This window comes from Dryobates pubescens, chromosome 36 (assembly GCF_014839835.1).
Source record: "Dryobates pubescens isolate bDryPub1 chromosome 36, bDryPub1.pri, whole genome shotgun sequence".
In the NCBI taxonomy this organism is placed as follows: Eukaryota; Metazoa; Chordata; class Aves; order Piciformes; family Picidae; genus Dryobates; species Dryobates pubescens.
Window position 1 is genome coordinate 6,812,243 of NC_071647.1, and position 20,416 is coordinate 6,832,658.

Consider the following 20,416-nt stretch of genomic DNA (forward strand, 5'->3'; position numbering starts at 1 on the left):
GCAGAACAAAGGCTCTTCAACACAAGTGAGTTTATTTCCTAGCAGCCAGCCTCAGGGCAGCACTGCTGTGTCTGGCAGCAGCGTGTCCCAGGTTCAGCTCCACAGACGTGCAGGCAGCGACCGGCGCTGGGGACCTGCCCGTGGCCGCCCCAGCGACCTGCTGCGCTCCCCCCTGCCGGGTCGTCTGCTGTGCTCACACCCTTCGTGCCCCAGGAGGCTCAAGGGCAGGAGGAAGAGAGCCACCGAGAGCAGCAGGGCAGGCGGGCGAGGCCCGCCGGGGGTGGTCCCCGCAGGCATTAGGAGGCGCTCCAGCCCCGAGCCGCACGAAGCGAGCAGCAAACGACTGCTGCCCGCCGCAGGGGCAGAGCTGCAGCGAGCCCCCAGCGCAGCAGCTGCCGAACGCGGGGAGCCCAAACACGGAATCAACGAAAACACAACAGAAACGCAAACCAAACCAGTGAAAAGCAACCTGAAGGCAACTGAAGTCTCAGAAGGCGGTGCTAGCTCTGCCAGCTCCGAAGCGCGGGCACTAAAAGCGGCTGCGGCAGAGCTCCCTGCGGGGCAGCCCCGGGGCGTGCCGCGCGTAGCTTTTAAATACTTTAAAAGGAGAGCTCTCTGCTGGCCCTCCCCGCCAGGAGCACCGCCGGGCAGCGGGGCCGCCGGGCACAGCCACGCCAGGCTAAAATCTCCCCCTCATAAATACTTTAAATACCTCTGCCCCGGAGCCTGGGCGCTCCGAGCGCTGCTTCGGTAAGGACCCCAGCTGGCCGGCACAATCCTAACCTACCCTCCCCCCTCTTAAGCCAAGCCTTTAAGAATCATCACTTTAAAACCTATTTCCGGGAAAGGAAACTAAAAAGCTACGGGAGGAGGGGGACCTGGGGCACTTCAGTAACACCTCGGCTGCTAATTAGTGCGTTTGATTAGGGGTGGGTTGGTTAAGTTAACATTCACCGGTCCGGCTTTGCAATCCTCTGGCGCTGCCCCTCGCGTTAAACTCAACTCCCGGCCGAGCCTCGGCGTCAAACGGGCCTGGGAGCGGCTGAACTTCACAAGCAATTAAAAGCCGTGAGCGGCCGCTCCCTCCCCGCGGCCTGCTCTGCTCACAGCCGGCGCCTCCTCGCTGCTGCTCCCTCACCCCTCCAGCTGAGGAGCCGCCGCCGCCGCCTTGCCCGCGGCGGGTTTGGGCAAGGTCATCTGCAGGGCGCACCAGAGCGTGGTGCGGGTCCTGCGGGTGGCTGCGCTCAGCTCGCCCACCGCCAGCGCCAGAGCCAGGACACCTGCGGGGAGCAAGCAGCGCGGGTCGGGCACTGCCGGGGCACCGCCGGGGCACCGCGCCCCGGGCAGCGCTGGAGCGGCAGCGCTCATCAGGACTCGTTAGCATCGCAGCCGCCCCCGCGTAAGGCTCACGGCCACAGAACAGGCTCGGAAGGGACCTTAAAGGTCCAAGCCCCTGCCGTGGGCAGGGACACCTCCACTAGCTCAGGGCCTCATCCAGCCTGGCCTGCAAGGCTCTAACAACCGAATCTGAAGCAGAGGCTCCCAGCCCCCCCTGAAGAGGCAGGTCCAGCAGCAGCAGCACTATAGAATGGCTCAGGTTGGAAGGCACCTCAGAGCTCAGCTGCTCCAACCCTGCCGTAGGCAGGGACACCTCAACCAGACTCAGCTGCTCAGGGCCTCATCCAACCTGGCCTTGGAACACCCCCAGGCAGGAGGCAGCCACATCCTCCCTGCTCCAGAGTCTCACCACCCTTGTACTGCAGCACTTCCTCAGCTCCAGTCTGAGCCTGCTCTCCCTCAGCTCGGCCTGGCTCTAGAGGGGTTTGCTCCAGCTCCTACAGCTGGGCCCTGCTCTCAGGGTGCCCAGAGCTGTGGTCAGCTCTGGTCAGCTGGTTAGGAACATTCATTAGCTTGGGCAGCCTGTGCCAGCTCAGCAGCTCAACCACAGCCTCGCTGCCTGGAGCTGACACACAGTCTTGGCAGCCTTACACTGAAGCCTCCACTCAGAGCATCCCTGAACTAACCAAATGCCCTTCCAAACCAGCAAGAACCAACTCATGTGGCCCAGCCCCTGGCACTGGGTGATGATCTAACCTGTGACCATAGAGGGAAAGGGAATTCAAACAAAGCTCAAGCTGGAGGGGGTCCAGCAGAGCCAGGGAGGTTCTCCTCCCCCTCTGCTCTGCCCTGCTGAGACCTCACCTGCAGTATTGCATCCAGCTCTGGGCTGCCCAGCTCAGGAGGGACAGGGATCTGCTGGAGGGAGTCCAAGGGAGGCTCCAAGGATGCTGAAGGGACTGCAGCACTGCCTGGGGAGGAGAGGCTGAGAGCCCTGGGGCTGTTTAGTCTGGAGAGGAGAAGACTGAGAGGGGATTTAATCAATGTTTATAAATATCTGAGGGCTGGGGGTCAGGAGGGAGGGGACAGGGCCAGGCTCTGCTCACTGTGCCCTGGGATAGAAGGGGCCATGGATATAAACTGCAGCACAGGAGGTTCCAGCTCAGCATGAGGAGGAACTTCTGCACTGTGAGGGTCCCAGAGCCCTGGAGCAGGCTGCCCAGAAAGGTTGTGGAGTCTCCTGCTCTGGAGCCTTCCCAGCCCTGCCTGGGACCTGTGCTGGATTCTCTTCTCCTGCTCTGGCAGGGGTTGGACTGGAAGCTCTCCAGAGGTCCCTTCCAACCCCTGACATCCTGTGAGCCTCTGATCAGAGATTCTGGAGATCACACCTCTCAGCTGGAAGCCCCCTGCCCCAAATAAGCCTCCCCACCTGCTGAGCAGTGAATCCAAGAGAAGCTGAACCTTTAACAGGGAGTAAGCCCCTGGCCAGTGGCTGCTTAGCAGAGTTGAGCTGACCTTGAAAACAAAGCCAAGGGCAAACTCAAAGCAGAGGTGTGGGCAGGCAGCTCTGAAAGGCTGCAGCTGGCACTCTGAAAGGTGGCAGCTGGCACTCCCTGAAACCCTTCCTTTGATCATTGAGAGTTCTTCCAGAACTTCATTAAGTGCTAAAACCCATTCCTAGGATCCTAAGAAGAAGTTTTTCAGTGCAAGGGTGGTGAGACACTGGCACAGGCTGCCCAGGGAGGCTGTGGATGCCCCTTCCCTGGAGGCGTTGAAGGCCAGGCTGGCTGAGGCCTTAAACAACCAAGTCTAGTGGGAGGTGTCCCTAGCCATGGCAGCAGGGTTTGAGTAGATGATCTTTGAGGGCACTTCCAACCTAAGCCATTCTGTGATGCCCACACAGCCACCAGACCCCTCACAGGGCCACAGCCTCAGTGTGTGACAGCAGAGCCACACTGTGCCTGAGAGGCAGCCCAGCTCCATCTCCCTGCTCAAGCCACTGTTGTATGAATTGTAAGAACAGAGGCCATGAGGGGTCCTGCCTGCAGCAAGGATCAGATCAGATGGAGCAGGAAGGTGCTGTGGAACCAGCACTGGGCTAGGAAAGACTTCTCAGAGAAACCAACCCTGTTAGCAACAAGAAAGCTCTGCCAAGGAGAGGAGGCAGCTAGAGATGTTTCCTTAAGGCTCTCCCAGCCATGCAGCAAACCTGGATCCTGCCTCCAGTGAGCCATGGGGTGGAAAGCCCTCCCCAGCAGGCCAAGAGCCCCCATGGCAGCGCTGTGCATGTAGCACACAGCCCTCGCAGCCCCTCCCCCGGGCGCCGCCGAGCTTCTCAGCGCAGCCTCTTCGCTTCCCGGCTGAGCTGCTCCGGCAGCGCCGGGGGGAGCTCCAGGCCACCACACCGCCCCCTGGAGCGGGCACGCAGCCGTACCTCTGTCGTCCTGGCCCCTGGGAGCTCCTTGCCTCTGCCGAGCGGAGGCGCTGACCAGCTCCTCCTTCCTGCGCGCCTGCAGGGCCTGGATGCGCTCCAGGTGCCTGTCCAGCGCGGCGGCGACGCCGGCGTGCAGCGGGGAGCTGCGCAGCCTCTCCATCTTCCCCAGCAGGGTCACCACCTAGGCCGGGGGGCACAGCTTCAGGAGGCCAGCCCAGGCTCAGCTGGGCTCACAGCAACACTAACCACCTCAGGGGAGCGGGCTCAGGAGGGCTGCTCCTCTCCCTCCTTTACAACGGCTCAGAAAGGGCCACCTGAGACAGCTTCCTCTTACCTTGGGCTGCTGCTTCTCCAAACCCAGAGCTGGAGCACCCCAGGTGTGCAGAGCACCCCAGGATCACACCCAGCAGATACAGCTTGGAGGCAACCATGGGAATGGAGCAAAACTAGAAGTGGGGAGATTGAGATTGGCTGTGAGGAAGAAGTTGTTGCCCAGGAGGGTGGTGAGAGCCTGGCACAGGCTGCCCAGGGAGGTGGTGGAAGCCTCCTGCCTGGAGGTGTTTGCAGCCAGGCTGGAGGTGGCTGTGAGCAACCTGCTGTGGTGTGAGGTGTCCCTGCCCATGGCTTGGAGCTGGCTGAGCCTTGAGGTCCCTTCCAGCCCTGACAGTTCTGTGATTCTATGTCACAGCAGAGGGGTCCATGACAGCCTGCCCCTGCTGGGGCCCAGGACAGGGCTGGCTCTGAGCTGGGTGCTCACACTGCTGGCTCATGTTGAGCTTCTCATCCCAAATCCTCCTTCACAGGACTCCTCTGCATCCATCCCCCATTCAGCCTGGACTTGTGCTTGGCAGGACCCTGCCAGTCACAGTGGAGCTGTGGATTTACATCTCCAGACACAAGGGAGATGGAGATGCAGTCTGTGGACAGGAGATCCTGGTTTGAAGCCTCTCCTTTCACTGTTGTGTGTTTCTGGTAGCTACTGATGTCATGAGGAAGGAAGCTACTGTCACCTCTCCACCAGCTCTGCTTTGTCCTGGAACTGAAAGCATCTACAAGTGGGAGTCAAAGTGAGTCTCCCCTCACAGGGAGTGGCTTTGGCTCTCACTTCCAGCCCACCCTTCTCCTCCTCCTGCAGCCTGAGCATCCTGGCTTTGGCCTCTCAGCCCCACAACAGCCAGACCAGGCTCCTGCTGCTCTGCTGGCAGCTCAGATTAGTGCTGCTTGTGTTCAGCTCCTCCCTCCAGCCTCCCCTGCAGAGCTCTGGGCAGGCTGCTGCCTCACACAGAGCAGGCTGCTGCCTGCTGGCACCATCCTTTGGCCACTCTGCAGAGCCCAGCCTGCCCTGCAGGTTAGGGCTGTTGGGCTGCAGCAGCAAGCTGCTAGCTGAAGATGCATCCAGACCCATTCTGCATGAACAAAGGCAAGGCTCTCCAGCAAATCCAGAGCAAAGCCTTGCAAGTGTTGATTAAACTGGTTTCTTGTCCCCCCCCCAACCCCTCCTGTGGTGCAGTGTCTGTGCATCTATGGTGAGCATTCCTCTGCTGAGATGCTCAGGAGAGAGGAGCTCCCAGTGCAGGCCCAGCCTGGGGCAGGGGTCTGGCTGGATCTTGCACCTCACACAGGCTCTGTACCAGCCCCACATCCTTCTGGCACTCGGCTCTGAACGTGAGCCACAGCCTGCAGCGAGCTCCCTGCGAGCAGCAGCTGCGAGCCCGGAGCTGCAGACACCCAGGCAGGGCCTGCTGAAATGTTTTCCCTGCACAGCCTTTCAGAACAAAGCTATTTTGGGAGAAGCTGCTCTGATCCTCTCCCAGCTCCCTCCCTGCACTCCAAGCTCCCTCTGCTAGGCTGAGCCCTGCCACTCACTCTGGCTTGCTCCCGCAGCTGGTCCACGATCAGGCGATCCACCCTGGAGGGCTTGGAGGGCAGCCTGGGGATTGGGATGTTGTTGGCACTGGAAACCTTCTTCCCCTGGAAGTTCTTTGCTAGAGCTGATTCAGTCTGCAGGAAAACAAAGGAACAAGGCCCTGAATGGGAGCTGCAGAGCTGTGCTTTGCTTCAGCCAGCAGCAGCCAAGCCTCTCCCTGCCCTGAGCTCTGCAGGTGAGGAGGACTCAGGCATTTGGCAGCAAATTTGGATGGCAGAAGAAGTCCTTCCCCAGGAGGGTGGTGAGAGCCTGGCACAGGCTGCCCAGGGAGGTGGTGGAAGCCTCCTGCCTGGAGGTGTTTGCAGCCAGGCTGGAGGTGGCTGTGAGCAACCTGCTGTGGTGTGAGGTGTCCCTGCCCATGGCAGGGGGTTGGCACTGGCTGAGCCTTGAGGTCCCTTCCAGCCCTGACAGCTCTGTGACTCTATGAAGCACCTGAGAGAGTCACCTGTTGCAAGAGAACCAGCCCTGCACTCAGAGCAGTTAACTAAAGCCACTGTGCACACACAAAGCCTTTCAGGAGTGCTCTGTCCCCTCACTCTGACCACAGCCTGTTCTCACCTTGCCTGCAGAGAAAATGGAGGGCAGTCAGAACCAGGCTTTAAGGCCAGGCTGGATGTGGCTGTGAGCAACCTGATGTAGTGAGGGGTCCCTGCCCATGGCAGGGGGGCTGGAACTGGCTGATCCCTGAGGTCCCTTTCCAGCCCTGACAGTTCTGTGATTCTAACCACAAGGCAAGAGAGAACAAGCAGAGAGATGCAGAAGCACAGAACAGAGTCAGAGCCATTTCAGCTGGGCAAAACCTTCACAGACCTCACCCAGCAAGCTAAAATGGAATGAACTCAGCCCCTGGCCCCCAGTTTGCACAGAGCAGCCAAGCTCCAGGAAGCCTTTCCTGCTCTAAGAGAAACCAGATTCGATGCAGCCATCAGCCAATGACTTTGCAAGCTGAGTGCAAGAGGCCAAGGGTCAGCTTGTCCTGTCCCCTGGCTCTGGCACTGCCACACCAGTTCACACCACCCAGCCAGCCAAAAGCTAGCTTGAGAACTGCTTCAGATAGTTTTGTGGTGGTCCACATGGAGCTGCAGCCTCCTTTTCTCCACCCCCAGCTTCTCAGCATGTCTCAAATCTTTCTCCATTGCACTTTACCTCCTCCCTGAGCCCAGCTCATTCTCCCCTGGGCCCTTCATTCAAAGCAGCATCCAGCTTTAAGTCAGGAAGCACTTCAGGAAACTGCCTCCTGCTACCTCCCCTTGCAATCAGTTTTCTTTCTGTGGCTCAGCAGAGCTTCCACAGAGGCAGCCAAAGGTACCTGCACCTTGGTTTGGTCACTTCCCCCTCACAAAGTCACAGCTCCAGGCAACTCCTGAATTCCAACCCCAGCCAAGGTGGTGAAATGAAGGCAGGTTTTACATTCAAGAGCAGCCTGAACCACTTCTGCTGATGACCCAAAAGGCTAATTGCTTTAAGAAGGGCTTCACACAAAGCTACCTCAATCTTTCAGCTCAAGGTTTTAATTTCCCCCTGTCTTCAGGCTCTGTTTCTGGGGAGCAAGAAGCCCTTTCAAACACCTCTTCACTTTCAAACTTCAGGGAAGCAGAAGGGGAGGACCCTTTGAAAGAGCTGAAAGTGTAAGGCCTAAGAAACTTAAATTAGTTCTTGAAAGGACTAAAGCTGAGTCCCAATTCAACAAGCAATTACTGCATCTCCTTTCATAGATCCCAGCTCCATTGTAGTTACTGTGCCACAGCCCAGTGTGCCTTGGTTTTGCCAGTCCCACCCCAACCCAGCACCTGTCACCTGATTCCTGCTTGAAGTGCAGAAGCACATTAGTTATGCTCCTCCCAACTGGGCTACAAACTTCTATTTTCAGCCCAAATATCCAAGGAAGCAAAGCCCTTGAACTTTGAAGTCCCATTCTTTGGTGAGGATGATGAAGGGACTGGAGCATGTGCCCTGTGAGGAGAGGCTGAGAGGCCTGGGGCTGGTTAGTCTGGAGAAGACTGAGAGGGATTTAATCAATGTTCATAAATATCTGAGGGCTGGAAGGGCAAGAGGGAGGGGACAGGGACAGGCTCTGCTCAGTTGCAACAAGGAGCAATGGACAAACTGCAGCACTGGAGGTTCCAGCTCACCATGAGGAGGAACTTCTGCACTGAGGCTCCCAGAGCCCTGGAGCAGGCTGCCCAGGGAGGTTGTGGAGTCTCCTGCTCTGGAGCCTTTCCAGCCCTGTCTGGATGTGTTCCTGTGTGATCTGTGCTCCTGCTCTGGCAGGGGATTGGACTGGATCTCTGCAGGTCCCTTCCAAACCCTAACATCCTGTGAGCCTCTGATCTTAAAGGTCTCTTCCAAGCAAGACAGTTCTATGACTCCATGATTAAGGGTTTCAACTGCCACCAGTGAGGACTTCCCATGACCTCTGCCCAGCCTGAGCAGGGTGAGACTCACACCCAAGCTGTGACAGGGCACAGCTGGGGGGTTTCATTTCCTTTACCTTCTTTCTTTCTTTCTCCAGAGCTTTCCACTGCTCGTAACATTCCTCCAGCCTGAGGTGGAGCTCGCTGGCAGGCCCACCACGGGTCTTCCCCTGCCTTGGAGCTGCAAATGCTGGGCCAAAGGCAGCAGCAGAAGTGTCACCACACATCTTCCTGCTGAAGTAAGGGTAGAAGTGCTTCACATCCTCACGGGGGAACAAGTCAGGAGGCTCCAGCAGAGGAAGGACTGAGTGGCCGAAGAGATGAGAGGACCTCAAGGGGAAGGCGCCGGAGCCGAGCTGCTGGCTGCCCCTCAAGTCCCCCATCAGGCAGCTGCTGGGAAGGCTGGGGGCCTGCAGGCAGCTCAGAGGGTCCCCACTCCCCTTCCCCAGGGGGAACTGGCCCTGAGACTCCAGCAGCTCTTGGTACATGGTCTGCAGCCAGCCATCCACGTGCTTCTGCCCCTGCAGGTCGCGGCGCTCGCTCGGGGGCTTCAGCTGGAAGCAGTGCTTGCTCAGGCTGTCGATGATGCCGAACTGCTGAGCTGAGAAGCTGTCACAGAAGCCATTGGGCTGCTTTAGCTTCTTCTCACTCAGATACTCCAGGAGGGTCTCCTCTCCAGCCCTGCCCAGCGCCTCGAGGCAGGCGGCGGGCCGAGCTCGCTCTGCGCTGCTGTAACCCAAGTCGAGGCCCGAGGCGAAGGCAGGGCTCTCCTGGCTGTGCTTGAGCAGCAAGCTGCTGTTCAAGGGGAAAGCTGGAGAGGGGAGCTGGAAAAACTCGTTGGAGTGAGTGGAACCCTTCAGGAAAGCAGGGAAAGGATGGTTCCATTTCACCAGAGGACTGGGGGGCTGCGGCGGCCCAGGGGCAGCAGCCTTGCTTTGGCTGTTCAGCCAGGCTGGCCTCACGCCGGCGCCCACGGCAGGGTTTGCTGGGCCTGCAAACAGGGGAAGGGGCTTGCAGTACTCTGAACTCTGCAGGTCAGCCTTGGGGAAAGGCTGCTTCTCCACACCACTTGCAGAGTCACCAGCCCCTGGGCAAGGAGGGAAAGCTTTGAGTCCATACTCCAGTTTTGGCCCCAGATCAGTGCAGAAGGAAGCTTCACTTGGGAATTGCTTCTCTGGTAGCAGCCCTGCAGCCCTGGGAAAGGGGAAGCTTAGCTGCTCAGCAATTCTATCTTCTGGCTTTTTCTGAGTTCCAGATTTTACTTGGAATAATTTACTGTAGGGTTCTGTGTCCAGGGATGGTGCCTTGGGGGTCCCAGTCGCTGATTTAGTTTCTTGGAGGCTGCAGCTGGAGCTGTTGTTAGGCTTGGCTATGCCAGCAGGGTACTCAGGGAACCTGCTGTAATCTGTGCCCTCACTGTACCTGTGGAACTGGGGGAGGGAGGATTCTGCCCACCTCTGGTGCAGCTGCACCTCTGCTCCCTTGGGACCCAGCCTCTCCCTTCCATAAGGAAAAGCCTCAGCTGCCAAGTCTTTGCTCAGCTCTGAGCAGCCGGCCGGGGGTGCAAAGGTGCTCTTCAGGTAGGGGTAGTACTGATAGGCAGGGCTGGCCCTCGGGGCCTCGCTGGCCTGCGGGCCGCCGGCGCGCTCGCTGCGGGCGGGGTACAGCCGCGGCTCCTCCAGGCTGCCGGCGGCCAGGCCGCGGTAGCACTCCTCTGCCCTCGGCAGGAACTGCTTCTCAGCACCAGGGACAGCTTCACCGCCGTAGAAACGCTGCGGAGAGGCGGCCCCAGCAAGGGCTCTCTTGGGTTCGGGCAGCAGCTCCTGGTGCTCTGGGATCCTGCTGGCACTCACAGGCCACACAGCTTTCAGGCTGGAAGGGCAGCTCCTTGGAAAACAAGAAACACGAGGTCAGGTTGCTGCCTCCGCTGCTCCTCTTCCTGTCCCAAGCAGCTGTAGTAACTCCCTAATCATTCTACTCGGTGATGCCTTGCTTCAGCTTCTATCCACTACTGTTGTCACTGCATGAGAACACCAACCCTGCTTGTCTAAGGCCACCCATGCCCCTCAGGAGCTACACTCAATGCCTTCAAGCTGTGCAAGTACCAAGTGATAACCAATGCCACCAAAGCATCACAAGACACAGAACTGGCAGGGTTGGAAGGGACCTCAAGGATAAGTCCCATGGGCAGGGACACCTCACACCACAGCAGGTTGCTCACAGCCACCTCCAGCCTGGCTGCAAACACCTCCAGGCAGGAGGCTTCCACCACCTCCCTGGGCAGCCTGTGCCAGGCTCTCATGGTGAAGAACTTCTTCCTAAGGTCTAATCTAAATCTCCCCTCCTCTACCTTGGATCCATTCCCCCAGCCCTATCACTACCTGACACCCTCAAAAGTACCTCCCCAGCTTTCTTCAGATCCTGGAAGGCCACAGTTAGGTCTCCTGGGAGCCTTCTCCTCTCCAGCCTGCACAACCCCAACTCCCTCAGGCTGTGCTCACAGCAGAGCAGCTCCAGCGCTCTGCTCCTCCTCCTGGCCCTGCTCTGGACACCTTCCAGCCCCTCCAGAGCCTTCCTGGCACAGAGGCTCCAGAGCCGGCCCCAGAGCTCCAGCTGTGGTCTCAGCAGAGTGGAGCAGAGGGGCAGAATCCCCTCCCTGCCCTGCTGGCCACACTTCTGCTGCTGCAGCCCAGGCTCTGCTTGGCTCTCTGGGCTGCAAGTGCTCCCTGCTGGCTCCTGCTGAGCTTCTCCTCCCCCAGCACCCCCAAGGCCTTTTCTCCAGGGCTGCCCTCCAGCCAGGCACTGCCCAGTACTCCAAGATCAGGTACCCACCCCTCCCCAGGTGCCCCCAGCCTTTCAGAGCCAAGTCCCAGCACACAGCACTTCTCTTCCTCCTCCTGCTCAGGGCTGCAGAGCTGCCTGTGTTTAACACGGGCTTATACTGCTTCCTGCAGGCACATGAGGAACAGGCACCCACAGCACATTTCCTTCCACTAATTGCCATGGCTTAACACAGGACATCAGCCCCTGGCTGTCAAGTGGAAGTGTGAACAGGCTCAGTAACACCTGGAATCGTGGCTGGCAGCCCCTGCAGCGCCTGCTGGATCCGGCAGCGCGGGGAGCAGGGAGGCAGCCCCTGCTGCATGAAGCTAAGGCACTGGCAAGCTCTCTCCTGCTCAAGACTCACCTCTCAAACTTTCCCTCACTTCAGCACACCTACAGAAATCCCTGGAACTGTCTGGGAAAACAGAGAGCAGGAGTGGTGCCTGGCTTGGGAACCTGGAGAGCTGGTTTCCCTCTCTCATCCCACAGAGCTGCAAGACTCCGGCTCAGGCAGCAGACCCTGAGCCCTCCAAGCACCCTGGGGGTGCTGGATCTGAATCCTCCTGTGTCACCCTGTCCTGGCCACCTCAAATAGTTGTTCAGGTGCTAGAACACAAGCCCAATCTGCCCCTGAGATAAGCAAATGGTGCTTAGGCAGCACTGGCAGCAGGAACCACTCCTTGTGAGTGGAACTCTTCTCCCCTGCCAGCTCAGCAGAGTCTGAAAGAGTTTGGGGTTGTGCTTTGGGAAGTTTTTTTTCCTCCTGTGCACTGAAATTAATTAAGAAGGAAACCTAAAGGCTGCATTCAGCCTTGGACTAAAAAAGGGGGAAAAAAAATAGGCCAAGGCACATATTTGAGGAGATTTCTCTGAGCCCAGCACTTCCCCAGTGCTTGTTAAGGGCTCATCTTAAAGATGCCAATTAAAGAGCTCTGCAAATAGCAGAGAGCCAGCAGCTCTGGTGTGATTTGAGCAGACAGAGCAAAGCTGTCAAGTGTGGCAAGAGAGTTATTAGAAGATTTGGGGGGAAGGAAGGGAAGCTGTAAGGAGCAGGAGGACTTGCCAGCAGCAGATGTGAAGCTAAGAGCACAGAGAACAGCTCCTGTCAGAGCAGAGAAGGCAGCACTCACCCCTCAGCACAGTATGGCTGTGGCTTCTCCTGCTCCTCCAGGATGTCTGACACCAGCCCATACAGATCTGTCTCACTGCCATAATCATCCCTCTCAGGCTGAGCCCTGCAAGCCAATGCCACAGCAATTAAAGCAATGGCTGCACTCAAACTGCTCTGTGAGGCGAGCAGGAGCCAGCAGAGCCCATCCACTCCCTCACCACAGCCAGGCTCTCCCTGTCCCAGGGGCTACCTGGACTTGATGCTGCCCTGGGAAGCAGCAGGCTGCTTGGGGTCATCTCCACAGGTGGACCATGGTGTGTACAGAGCAGAAGCATCCAGAGGTGCAGAGAGCTCTGCTGTGGAAAGGGCAGCAGCGTAGGGCTGAGGCACCTCTGCAGTCTCTTCACCCTGCATCCCAGGCACAACAAAAGCACTGAGTGGAAGCCCAAGCACAGCAAGCATTTCATCAGGCCAAGTGGCCCTAACCAAGCTCAGCCTTGCAGTAAGCAGAGCACAGGCAGCAAAGCCAGCCATGACCCCAGGCCAGAGGTCACTCCTGTGGTGAGGGCTGCCCAGTGCAGATGTGCAGCAGTGACCACTCCAGGCCACCTCTGCACCAGCCTCTAACAGACTGGAAGGGACAGGAGCGATGCCCTCCCAACCCACCCCTGCAGGACACAGAATCAACCAGGCTGGAAGAGACCTTGGAGATCATCAAGTCCAACCTCTCCCCCAGCACCACCTGATCAATAAACCATGGCTCCAAGGGCCTCATCCAGGCTCTTCCTAAACACCTCCAGGGATGGGGACTCCACCACCTCCCTGGGCAGCACATCCCCAGGGCCAATCTCTCTTGCTGGGAAGAACTTTCTCCTCACCTCCAGCCTAAACCTCCCCTGGCACAGCTTGAGACTGTGTCCTCTTGTTCTGGTGCAGCTTGCCTGGGAGAAGAGCCCAACCCCCACCTGGCTCCAACCTCCCTGCAGGGAGTTGCAGAGAGCAAGAAGGTCTCCCCTGAGCCTCCTCTTCTGCAGGCTAAGCAACCCCAGCTCCCTCAGCCTCTCCTCCCAGGGCTGTGCCCCAGACCCCTCCCCAGCTTTCTTGCCCTTCTCTGGACACCTTCCAGCAGCTCAACCTCTTTCCTGACCTGAGGAGCCCAGAGCTGGACACAGGACTCCAGGTGTGGCCTCAGCAGTGCTGAGCACAGGGCACAAGGACTTCCCTGCTCCTGCTGGCCACACTCTGCCTGCTGCAGGCCAGGATGCCCTTGGCCTTCTTGTCCCCCTGGGCACACTGCAGGCTCCTGTTCAGCTGCTGTCCACCACTCCCCCCAGGTCCCTCTCTGCCTGGCTGCTCTCAGCCACTCTGCCCCCAGCCTGTAGCACTGCCTGGGGTTGCTGTGGCCAAAGAGTAGAACCTGGCACTCAGACTTGTTCATGCCCTTGGACTCTGCAGGGCTCTCCTACCCTCTAACAGCTCAGCTCCTGCCCCCAGCTTGGTGTCATCTGCAAACTGGCAGATGATGGACTCAGTCCCCTTGTCCAGAGGTCATTTTAGCCTCACTGAGGAAGCTCACAGCCAGTTCTTCTCTAGAGCAAAATCTTCTGCCCAGTGTAAGTGAAAAGGGGCAGCTGCTTGTTTGGTTCAACCACAGCACAATCCCTTAGCTCCTGCTGAGGGAACATCTGAGTGGTGTTTTCCCAGGGTTAAATGTCAAGCAGACAGAAACAAAGCAGGCCAGCAGCTGCAGAAAGCAAGACACAAAGAGCAGGTTTTGCTCCCAGCAAGGCTTTCTGCCTACCTCTGGACAGGTGTCTGTACTCCATGACCATGGAAGGCCAAAGCCCCACAAGTCCTGGGTAGAGCAACTAACAGGTCTGTCCTTGCAGGCATTGGGAACCAGTTTCCATTTGACTCTTTTACCTTGGTGAAAGTTTAGGGCCATGAAAGGCTGCAGGGACACCTAACAGCAGCCTGCCAGTACCTGAAGGGGCTACAGGAAGGCTGCAGAGGGACTGCTCCCAAAGGCCTGCAGGGACAGGACCAGGGGCAATGGTTTGAAAGGAGGGCAGAGCAGACTGAGATGGGATGTGAGGAACAAGTTCTGCCCCAGGAGCTGCTGGAACACTGCAGCAGGTTGCCCAGGGAGGGAGTTGAGGCCCCAGCCCTGGAGATATTCAAGGTAAGGTCTGACAAGGCTCTGAGCAGCCTGCTCTGAGGATGTCCCTGCTGAGTGCAGGGGGTTGGACTGGATGAGCTTTGGAGGTGCCTTCCAACACAGACACATGATGTACTGTCCTGGCCTGGCATTTTCCACTCAGCAGACTAACCCTCCCTGCTCCCCAGGCTGGCTTATGCCCAGAGTTTGCACTCCACATCTGTGCATGCCCCAGAACTATCTGTGGCCATACCTAAGCTTCTCCCTCTCAACAACTTCCCAGGCTTCCTGAAAGCAGCCCTGTGCTCCTCACTCTGCCCACAAGTGCTTATGCACAGGAGGTTCCAGCTCAACAGGAGGAGGAACTTCTGCACTGTGGGGGTCCCAGAGCCCTGGAGCAGGCTGCCCAGGGAGGTTGTGGAGTCTCCTCTGGAGCCTTCCCAGCCCTGCCTGTGTTCTGTGTGACCTGTGCTGGGTTCTCTGCTCCTGCTCTGGCAGGGGGTTGGACTTGATGATCTTTGAAGGTCCCTTCCAACCCCTAGCATCCCGTTTATGCTAGCAGGAGAGCAGAAAGCCCCCAGCAGCACTCCTTCTCCGAGCACCACATTGCTCCCTCTGCGCTCTGCTGGCAGCAGTCGCTGCCCCTCCTGCTGGCCGCCGAGGAGGAATCGAACCTGGTGCTGCAGGTTTGCCCGGGGGAACAAACTGCATCAGAAGCATCTTTGTAACCTTTTGTTTCCAAGCAACCCAACCCCCCCCCGGCAGGCAAGCACCGCTGGGCACCCCCCGCACCTGTGCTCTGTAGCAGCCGTAGAGCGAGGCCGAGCCTGCCGCGATGCTGCCCCAGGGCTCGGCCAGCCTCCCGCCGGCCTCCGCCGCGCCCCAGCCGCCGCCGCCGCGCAACGCCACCGGCGGCTGCAGAGAGAGGGGAGAGGGGGAAGGACATCGTCAGAGACAGACCTGGCAGCTGGGGGCTTACACCCAGACCGACTGCTGCACTGCTTCCGTACACCTGTGGGAGCTGGCCCAGCCCCAGCCTGACACAGGGCACTGCTGAGGCCACACCTGGAGTCCTGGGCCCAGCTCTGGGACCCTCAGCTTAAGGACACTGAGAGACTCTTGAGGGTGTCCAGAGAAGGGCAACAGAGCTGGGGAGGGGTCTGGGGCACAGCCCTGGGAGGAGAGGCTGAGGGAGCTGGGGTTGCTTAGCCTGGAGAAGAGGAGGCTCAGGGGAGACCTTCTTGCTCTCTGCAGCTCCCTGCAGGGAGGTTGGAGCCAGGTGGGGGTTGGGCTCTTCTGCCAGGCACCCAGCACCAGAACAAGAGGACACAGTCTCAGGCTGTGCCAGGGGAGGTTTAACCTGGAGGTGAGGAGAAAGTTCTTCCCAGCCAGAGAGATTGGCCACTGGGATGTGCTGCCCAGGGAGGTGGTGGAGTCCCCATCCCTGGAGGTGTTCAAGAGGGGCTTGGATGTGGCACTTGGTGCCAGGGTTTAGTTGTCAGGAGGTGTTGGGTGACAGCTTGGACTGGATGACCTCTGAGATCTCTTCCAACCTTACTGAGTCTATGATTAGAACACTTCCATATTTACCCTGAGAGCAAAGCTTAAACCAACAGCCCAGGAGAAGTGTCTGGAGGAGGTCCACAGCAGAGGAAACCTGCAGACTCGCTCTACATCAGCTGGGTTCACCGGGTTGGAAGTGACCCTCAAAGGTCGTTGTGCCCAACCCCCCTGCAGGGAGCAGGGACACCTCCAACGAGTCCAGGTTGCTCAGGGACACAAGGTTGACCTTGAGTGTCTCCAGGGACTGGGCCACAACCACATCCCTGGGCAACCTCTTCCAGTATTTGACCACTCTCAGTGCTCCTCCTGATATCCAGACTAAACCAGCCCTGCTCCAGTTGAAACCACTGCCCCTCATAGTATCCCCCCAGCCCCTCTGCACAGTCCCTCCCCCTATGCCCCCCCCAGCCCCTCTACACAGTCCCTCCCCCCCCAGCCCCTCTGCACAGTCCCTCCCCCTATGCCCCCCCCAGCCCCTCTGCACAGTCCCTCCCCCTATGCCCCCAGCCCCTCTGCACAGTCCCTCCCCCTATGCCCCCAGCCCCTCTGCACAGTCCCTCCCCCTATGCCCCCAGCCCCTCTGCACAGTCCCTCCCCCTATGCCCCCCCCAGCCCCTCTGCACAGTCCCTCCCCCTCTCCCTCCCCAGCCTGCCTGCAGGTCCCCTGCCGATTTGAAATGCTGCTCCAGGCCCCAAGGAGCCTTCTCCAGGCTGAGCAGCCCCAACTCTCCCACCCCATCTCCACAGGAGAGGTTCTCCAGCCCTTGATCATTTCCCGTGGCCTCTCCTGGACCTGCTCCAGCAGCTCCATGCCCATGCCCAGAGCAGAGGGGCAGGATCCTCTCTCTCCAGCAGCTCTGGCAATGGGCACTGGCAGCACAGAAGGCCAAGGGCAGCCTAAGGCTGCCCTTGGCCTTCTGTGCTGCCGGTGCCCATTGCTGGCTCCTGCCCAGCTTCATCCACCAGCACCTCCAAGCCCTCCTCTGCAGGGCTGTTCTGAATCTCATCACTCCCCAAGCCTGGGCTCATAATCAGCTTCCAAAGGGCTGAATCACCACAGAAGAACATCAGCCACAGGAGTGGGAGAATAATCATCTCTTGAGCCAAGAGTCCTTTCGCCTTCTGCACCCTGAAGGACCCCTCTGGGTCCTCTCATCACTTCCATCACACAAATGTGCATCTCTGGACTTCAGGAGCTGCTATTTTGCACCCCAGCACAGACACTGGGAGCTGGGGGGAACCTTGCCCCACTCTGCAGCTCTAGGAGAAACAAACTTCCACCTAAGAACAGCCCTGGTCCCTGTCACCAGCCTGGAGGCACTCAAACCAGTGACCAAGGGGAGCAAGACATGAAAGCCTGAGCAACCTGCAGATGTCCCTGCTCACTCAGGGGGGCTGCAACTCTAAAGGTCCCTTCCAACCCAAACCACTCTGTGATTCTAAACCAAAAGGAAGCAAGGAAGTTGGGCATCTTCCCTTCCCTTCCTCAGAAGCTGAGGCATACAAGGACAATTTTAGGTTCAAATAAAGGCAAAAAATACCCAACCCCAACCCAAACAACAGCCCTTCAGCTCACAAATAGAGTTGTTGGCCTAATACTGAACATACTCCATGGCAGCACCTAGGGAACACTTATCATGGCATTCAGAGGTCAGGTTTCACAGGGTAGTGCTCTGACAGCACCCTGATTAAGAGCTCCCCTCTCAAAGTTATTCTACAGCCACCTGAGGATGAAAACAGATTCTGCACCACAGGGACAGCTGGACAGCATGAGCTTCATTCCAGCTCCCCCTGCAGCTGCAGGGTTGGAAGGGAGCTCAAGGCTCAGCCAGCTCCAACTCCCTGCCATGGGCATCTCACACAGCAGGTTGCTCACAGCCACCTCCAGCCTGGCTGCAAACACCTCCAGGCAGGAGGCTTCCACCACCTCCCTGGGCAGCCTGTGCCAGGCTCTCACCACCCTCCTGGGCAACAACTTCTTCCTCACAGCCAATCTCAATCTCCCCACTTCCAGTTCTGCTCCATCCCCCCCCAGTCCTATCCTTCCCTGACACCCTCAGAACTCTCTCCCCAGCTTTCTTGGAGCCCCCTGCAGATCCTGGAAGGCCACAATGAGGTCTCCTGGAAGCCTTCTCCTCCCCAGGCTGAACAGCTGAATAGTATCAACACACTTCACAAACATGAACACATGAAGCCAGCAGCAGCAAGGGGCTCAGCTCCATGGCTTACAGGGGCTGGGAAAGGTCTTCTCAGTTTCTGACTTGCCCTGTTAGCCCCCAGCCTGTGACCTCAGTGAGGATGTGACAGAGCCACAGGACCACAGGGGCTGGAAGGGACCTCTGGGGATCAACCAGTCCAAGCCCCTGGCCAACGCAGGGCACCCACAGCAGCTTGCCCAGGAGCACACTGTCCAGGGGGCTTTGGAGTGAGCCCAGCGGGGACTCCACCACCCCTCGGGGCAGCCTGCGCCGGGGCTCCAGCAGCCTCACAGCGAGGAAGCTGCTCCTCGTATTTCATCGGAGCAGGCTCTGCTCCGGGCTGTGCCCTCACCCCCTGGCCTGCCGGGTGCCGGTAGGGGCCCGTGCTTGCGGCAGGCCTCACCCAGCCCCCACACCCCCCTGGCCTGCCGGGTGCCGGTAGGGGCCCGTGCCTGCGGCAGGCCTCACCCAGTCCCCACACCCCCCCGGCCTGCCAGGTGCCGGTAGGGGCCCGTGGCTGCGGCAGGTCTCACCCAGTCCCCACACCCCCCCGGCCTGCCGGGTGCCGGTAGGGGCCCGTGCCTGCGGCAGGCCTCACCCAGCCCCCACACCCCCCTGGCCTGCCGGGTGCCGGTAGGGGCCCGTGGCTGCGGCAGGTCTCACCCAGTCCCCACACCCCCCCGGCCTGCCAGGTGCCGGTAGGGGCCCGTGGCTGCGGCAGGCCTCACCCAGCCCCCACACGCTGCCCACCGCAACGTTCCCAGGACACCCAACAGCCTTCCCAGCAGCTATGCCGGCCCCGGACAGCCCCACACGGGAAGATGTCAGGGCACTGAGGCAGGCCGGGCGCGGCCACACAAGGGAGGAAGGGCGAGAACCGAACCCACCCTCAGCCCTGCTCGGTTACCGGCGCCTAGGCAAAACCCGAGCCTCGGGACGGCTCCAGCCCTCAGCCGGGCTCCCCCAGCCTCCCCGCACCCCCGGCCCTCACCTCCATGGCGGCCGCGGCCGCAGGCGGTTACCGGCGGCGGTTATCGGCGGCGCGCGCCCATGGCGGGCGGGCTGAGGCGGCCCCGGCCGTTAGCCTCGTGCTGGGCCAACCGCCGCCCCGCCCCGCGCGCTGCCGGGGATTGGCCAGCCCCTGAGCCGCGCAGCCAATGAGGAGACGCTCAGCTGCCTCGCGACTCCCCGCGCCGCGTGACCCGCGGCGTTTTCCACGCGGTTACTCGGCAGGGCAGGGCGGCGGCCCGGCGCGTGGCAACAGAGCTTCATCGCTATTGGCTCCTTCCGCCGACGCCCAGCCAATTAAACATCGCCTCCCGCCAACCCCGAGACGGCAACGCCGCTCACAGCCTCCGGCCCCGCCCCCTCCCCTGAGTGCTGCCCCGGGATCGGCCTGCCCCGGGATCGGCCTGCCCCCGGCGGGGCGGGAGGGCTGCCCCCTCACAGCCGCCCTTCCACAGCCTGAGGCACTCCCTCGGGCCCTGCCACCCACGGGCCCTGCCAGCTCTGAGCCTTGTCACCCCCCGAGGCCTGGCGCTGTTGTTACCCAAGTGAAACCGTGGAGGGAAAGCCCAGACTGCAGTGATGCTGTTTGAGTTAGGGCTGGCTGTGCTGCACTGGTCTTCTAAGGAGGACCTCTGCCAGGGGCTTCGTGGTGCAGATCTGGTCTGAACAACCACTGCCTGCCCTGGAGAGGAGCCCAGAGACTGCTGCTGTCTGCCTTGTGCTGTGAATGCCCTCCAAAGTAAACCAAAAGGTGGAAGGTGTCCAGAAAAGGGCAACAGAGCTGGGGAGGGGTCTGGAGCACAGCCCTGGGAGGAGAGGCTGAGGGAGCTGGGGTTGCTTAGCCTGCAGAAGAGGAGGCTCAGGGGAGACCTTCTTGCTCTCTGCAACTCCCTGCAGGGAGGTTGTAGCCAGGTGGGGGTTGGGCTCTTCTCCCAGGCACCCAGCACCAGAACAAGAGGACACAGTCTCAGGCTGTGCCAGGGGAGGTTTAGGCTGGAGGTGAGGAGAAAGTTCTTCCCAGCAAGAGAGATTGGCCCTGGGGATGTGCTGCCCAGGGAGGTGGTGGAGTCCCCATCCCTGGAGGTGTTTAGGAAGAGCCTGGATGAGGCCCTTGGAGTCATGGTTGAGTTGCTCAGATGGTGCTGGGTGAGAGGTTGGACTGGATGATCTCAAAGGTCTTTTCCAACGTGGTTAATTCTATTCTATCCTATTCTACTCTATCCCATCCCATCCCATCCCATCCCATCCCATCCCATCCCGCTGCCAGAAAACACAAGGACATCAACACCCCAGGCCACAGGAGCTTGCTGTCAACAGAAGCAACATCAGCAAACCCTGGAGAGGTAAAACTGTTGCAAGCTCTGTTCCTAATGGCTGCACTCATTAGCATATCATTATAATACCCAACCCCTCCCCGCCCCCCCCCCAGCCTGCAAGCCCAC

The 20,416-nt window shown here is 59.5% G+C and overlaps 1 protein-coding gene across 1 annotated transcript; it reads right to left on the reverse strand.

The window, feature by feature from the left end:
• Positions 1-1,134: 1,134 nt before the first annotated feature.
• MEIOC (meiosis specific with coiled-coil domain) lies at positions 1,135-19,238 on the reverse strand. The gene is made up of 8 exons (XM_054176633.1): positions 19,134-19,238; positions 14,998-15,120; positions 12,298-12,455; positions 12,067-12,171; positions 8,191-10,000; positions 5,639-5,773; positions 3,773-3,953; positions 1,135-1,280 (listed from the first exon to the last, which is right to left on the reverse strand). Exons 1-8 carry the CDS (start codon positions 19,236-19,238, stop codon positions 1,135-1,137), a joined length of 2,763 nt encoding a protein of 920 aa, XP_054032608.1.
• Between the last annotated feature and the right edge of the window lie 1,178 nt (positions 19,239-20,416).

Excerpts from the sequence above, each read along its gene's own strand:
- MEIOC (XM_054176633.1), bottom strand. The coding sequence starts at position 19,238 with ATGAAGCTCTGTTGCCACGCGCCGGGCCGCCGCCCTGCCCTGCCGAGT. Across the intron at positions 15,121-19,133 it reads GAGTCGCGAGGCAGCTGAGC|CCGCCGGTGGCGTTGCGCGG; the intron begins GTCTCCTCATTG and ends CTCTCTCTGCAG. Across the intron at positions 10,001-12,066 it reads CAGCCATACTGTGCTGAGGG|GAGCTGCCCTTCCAGCCTGA; the intron begins GTGAGTGCTGCC and ends TTGTTTTCCAAG.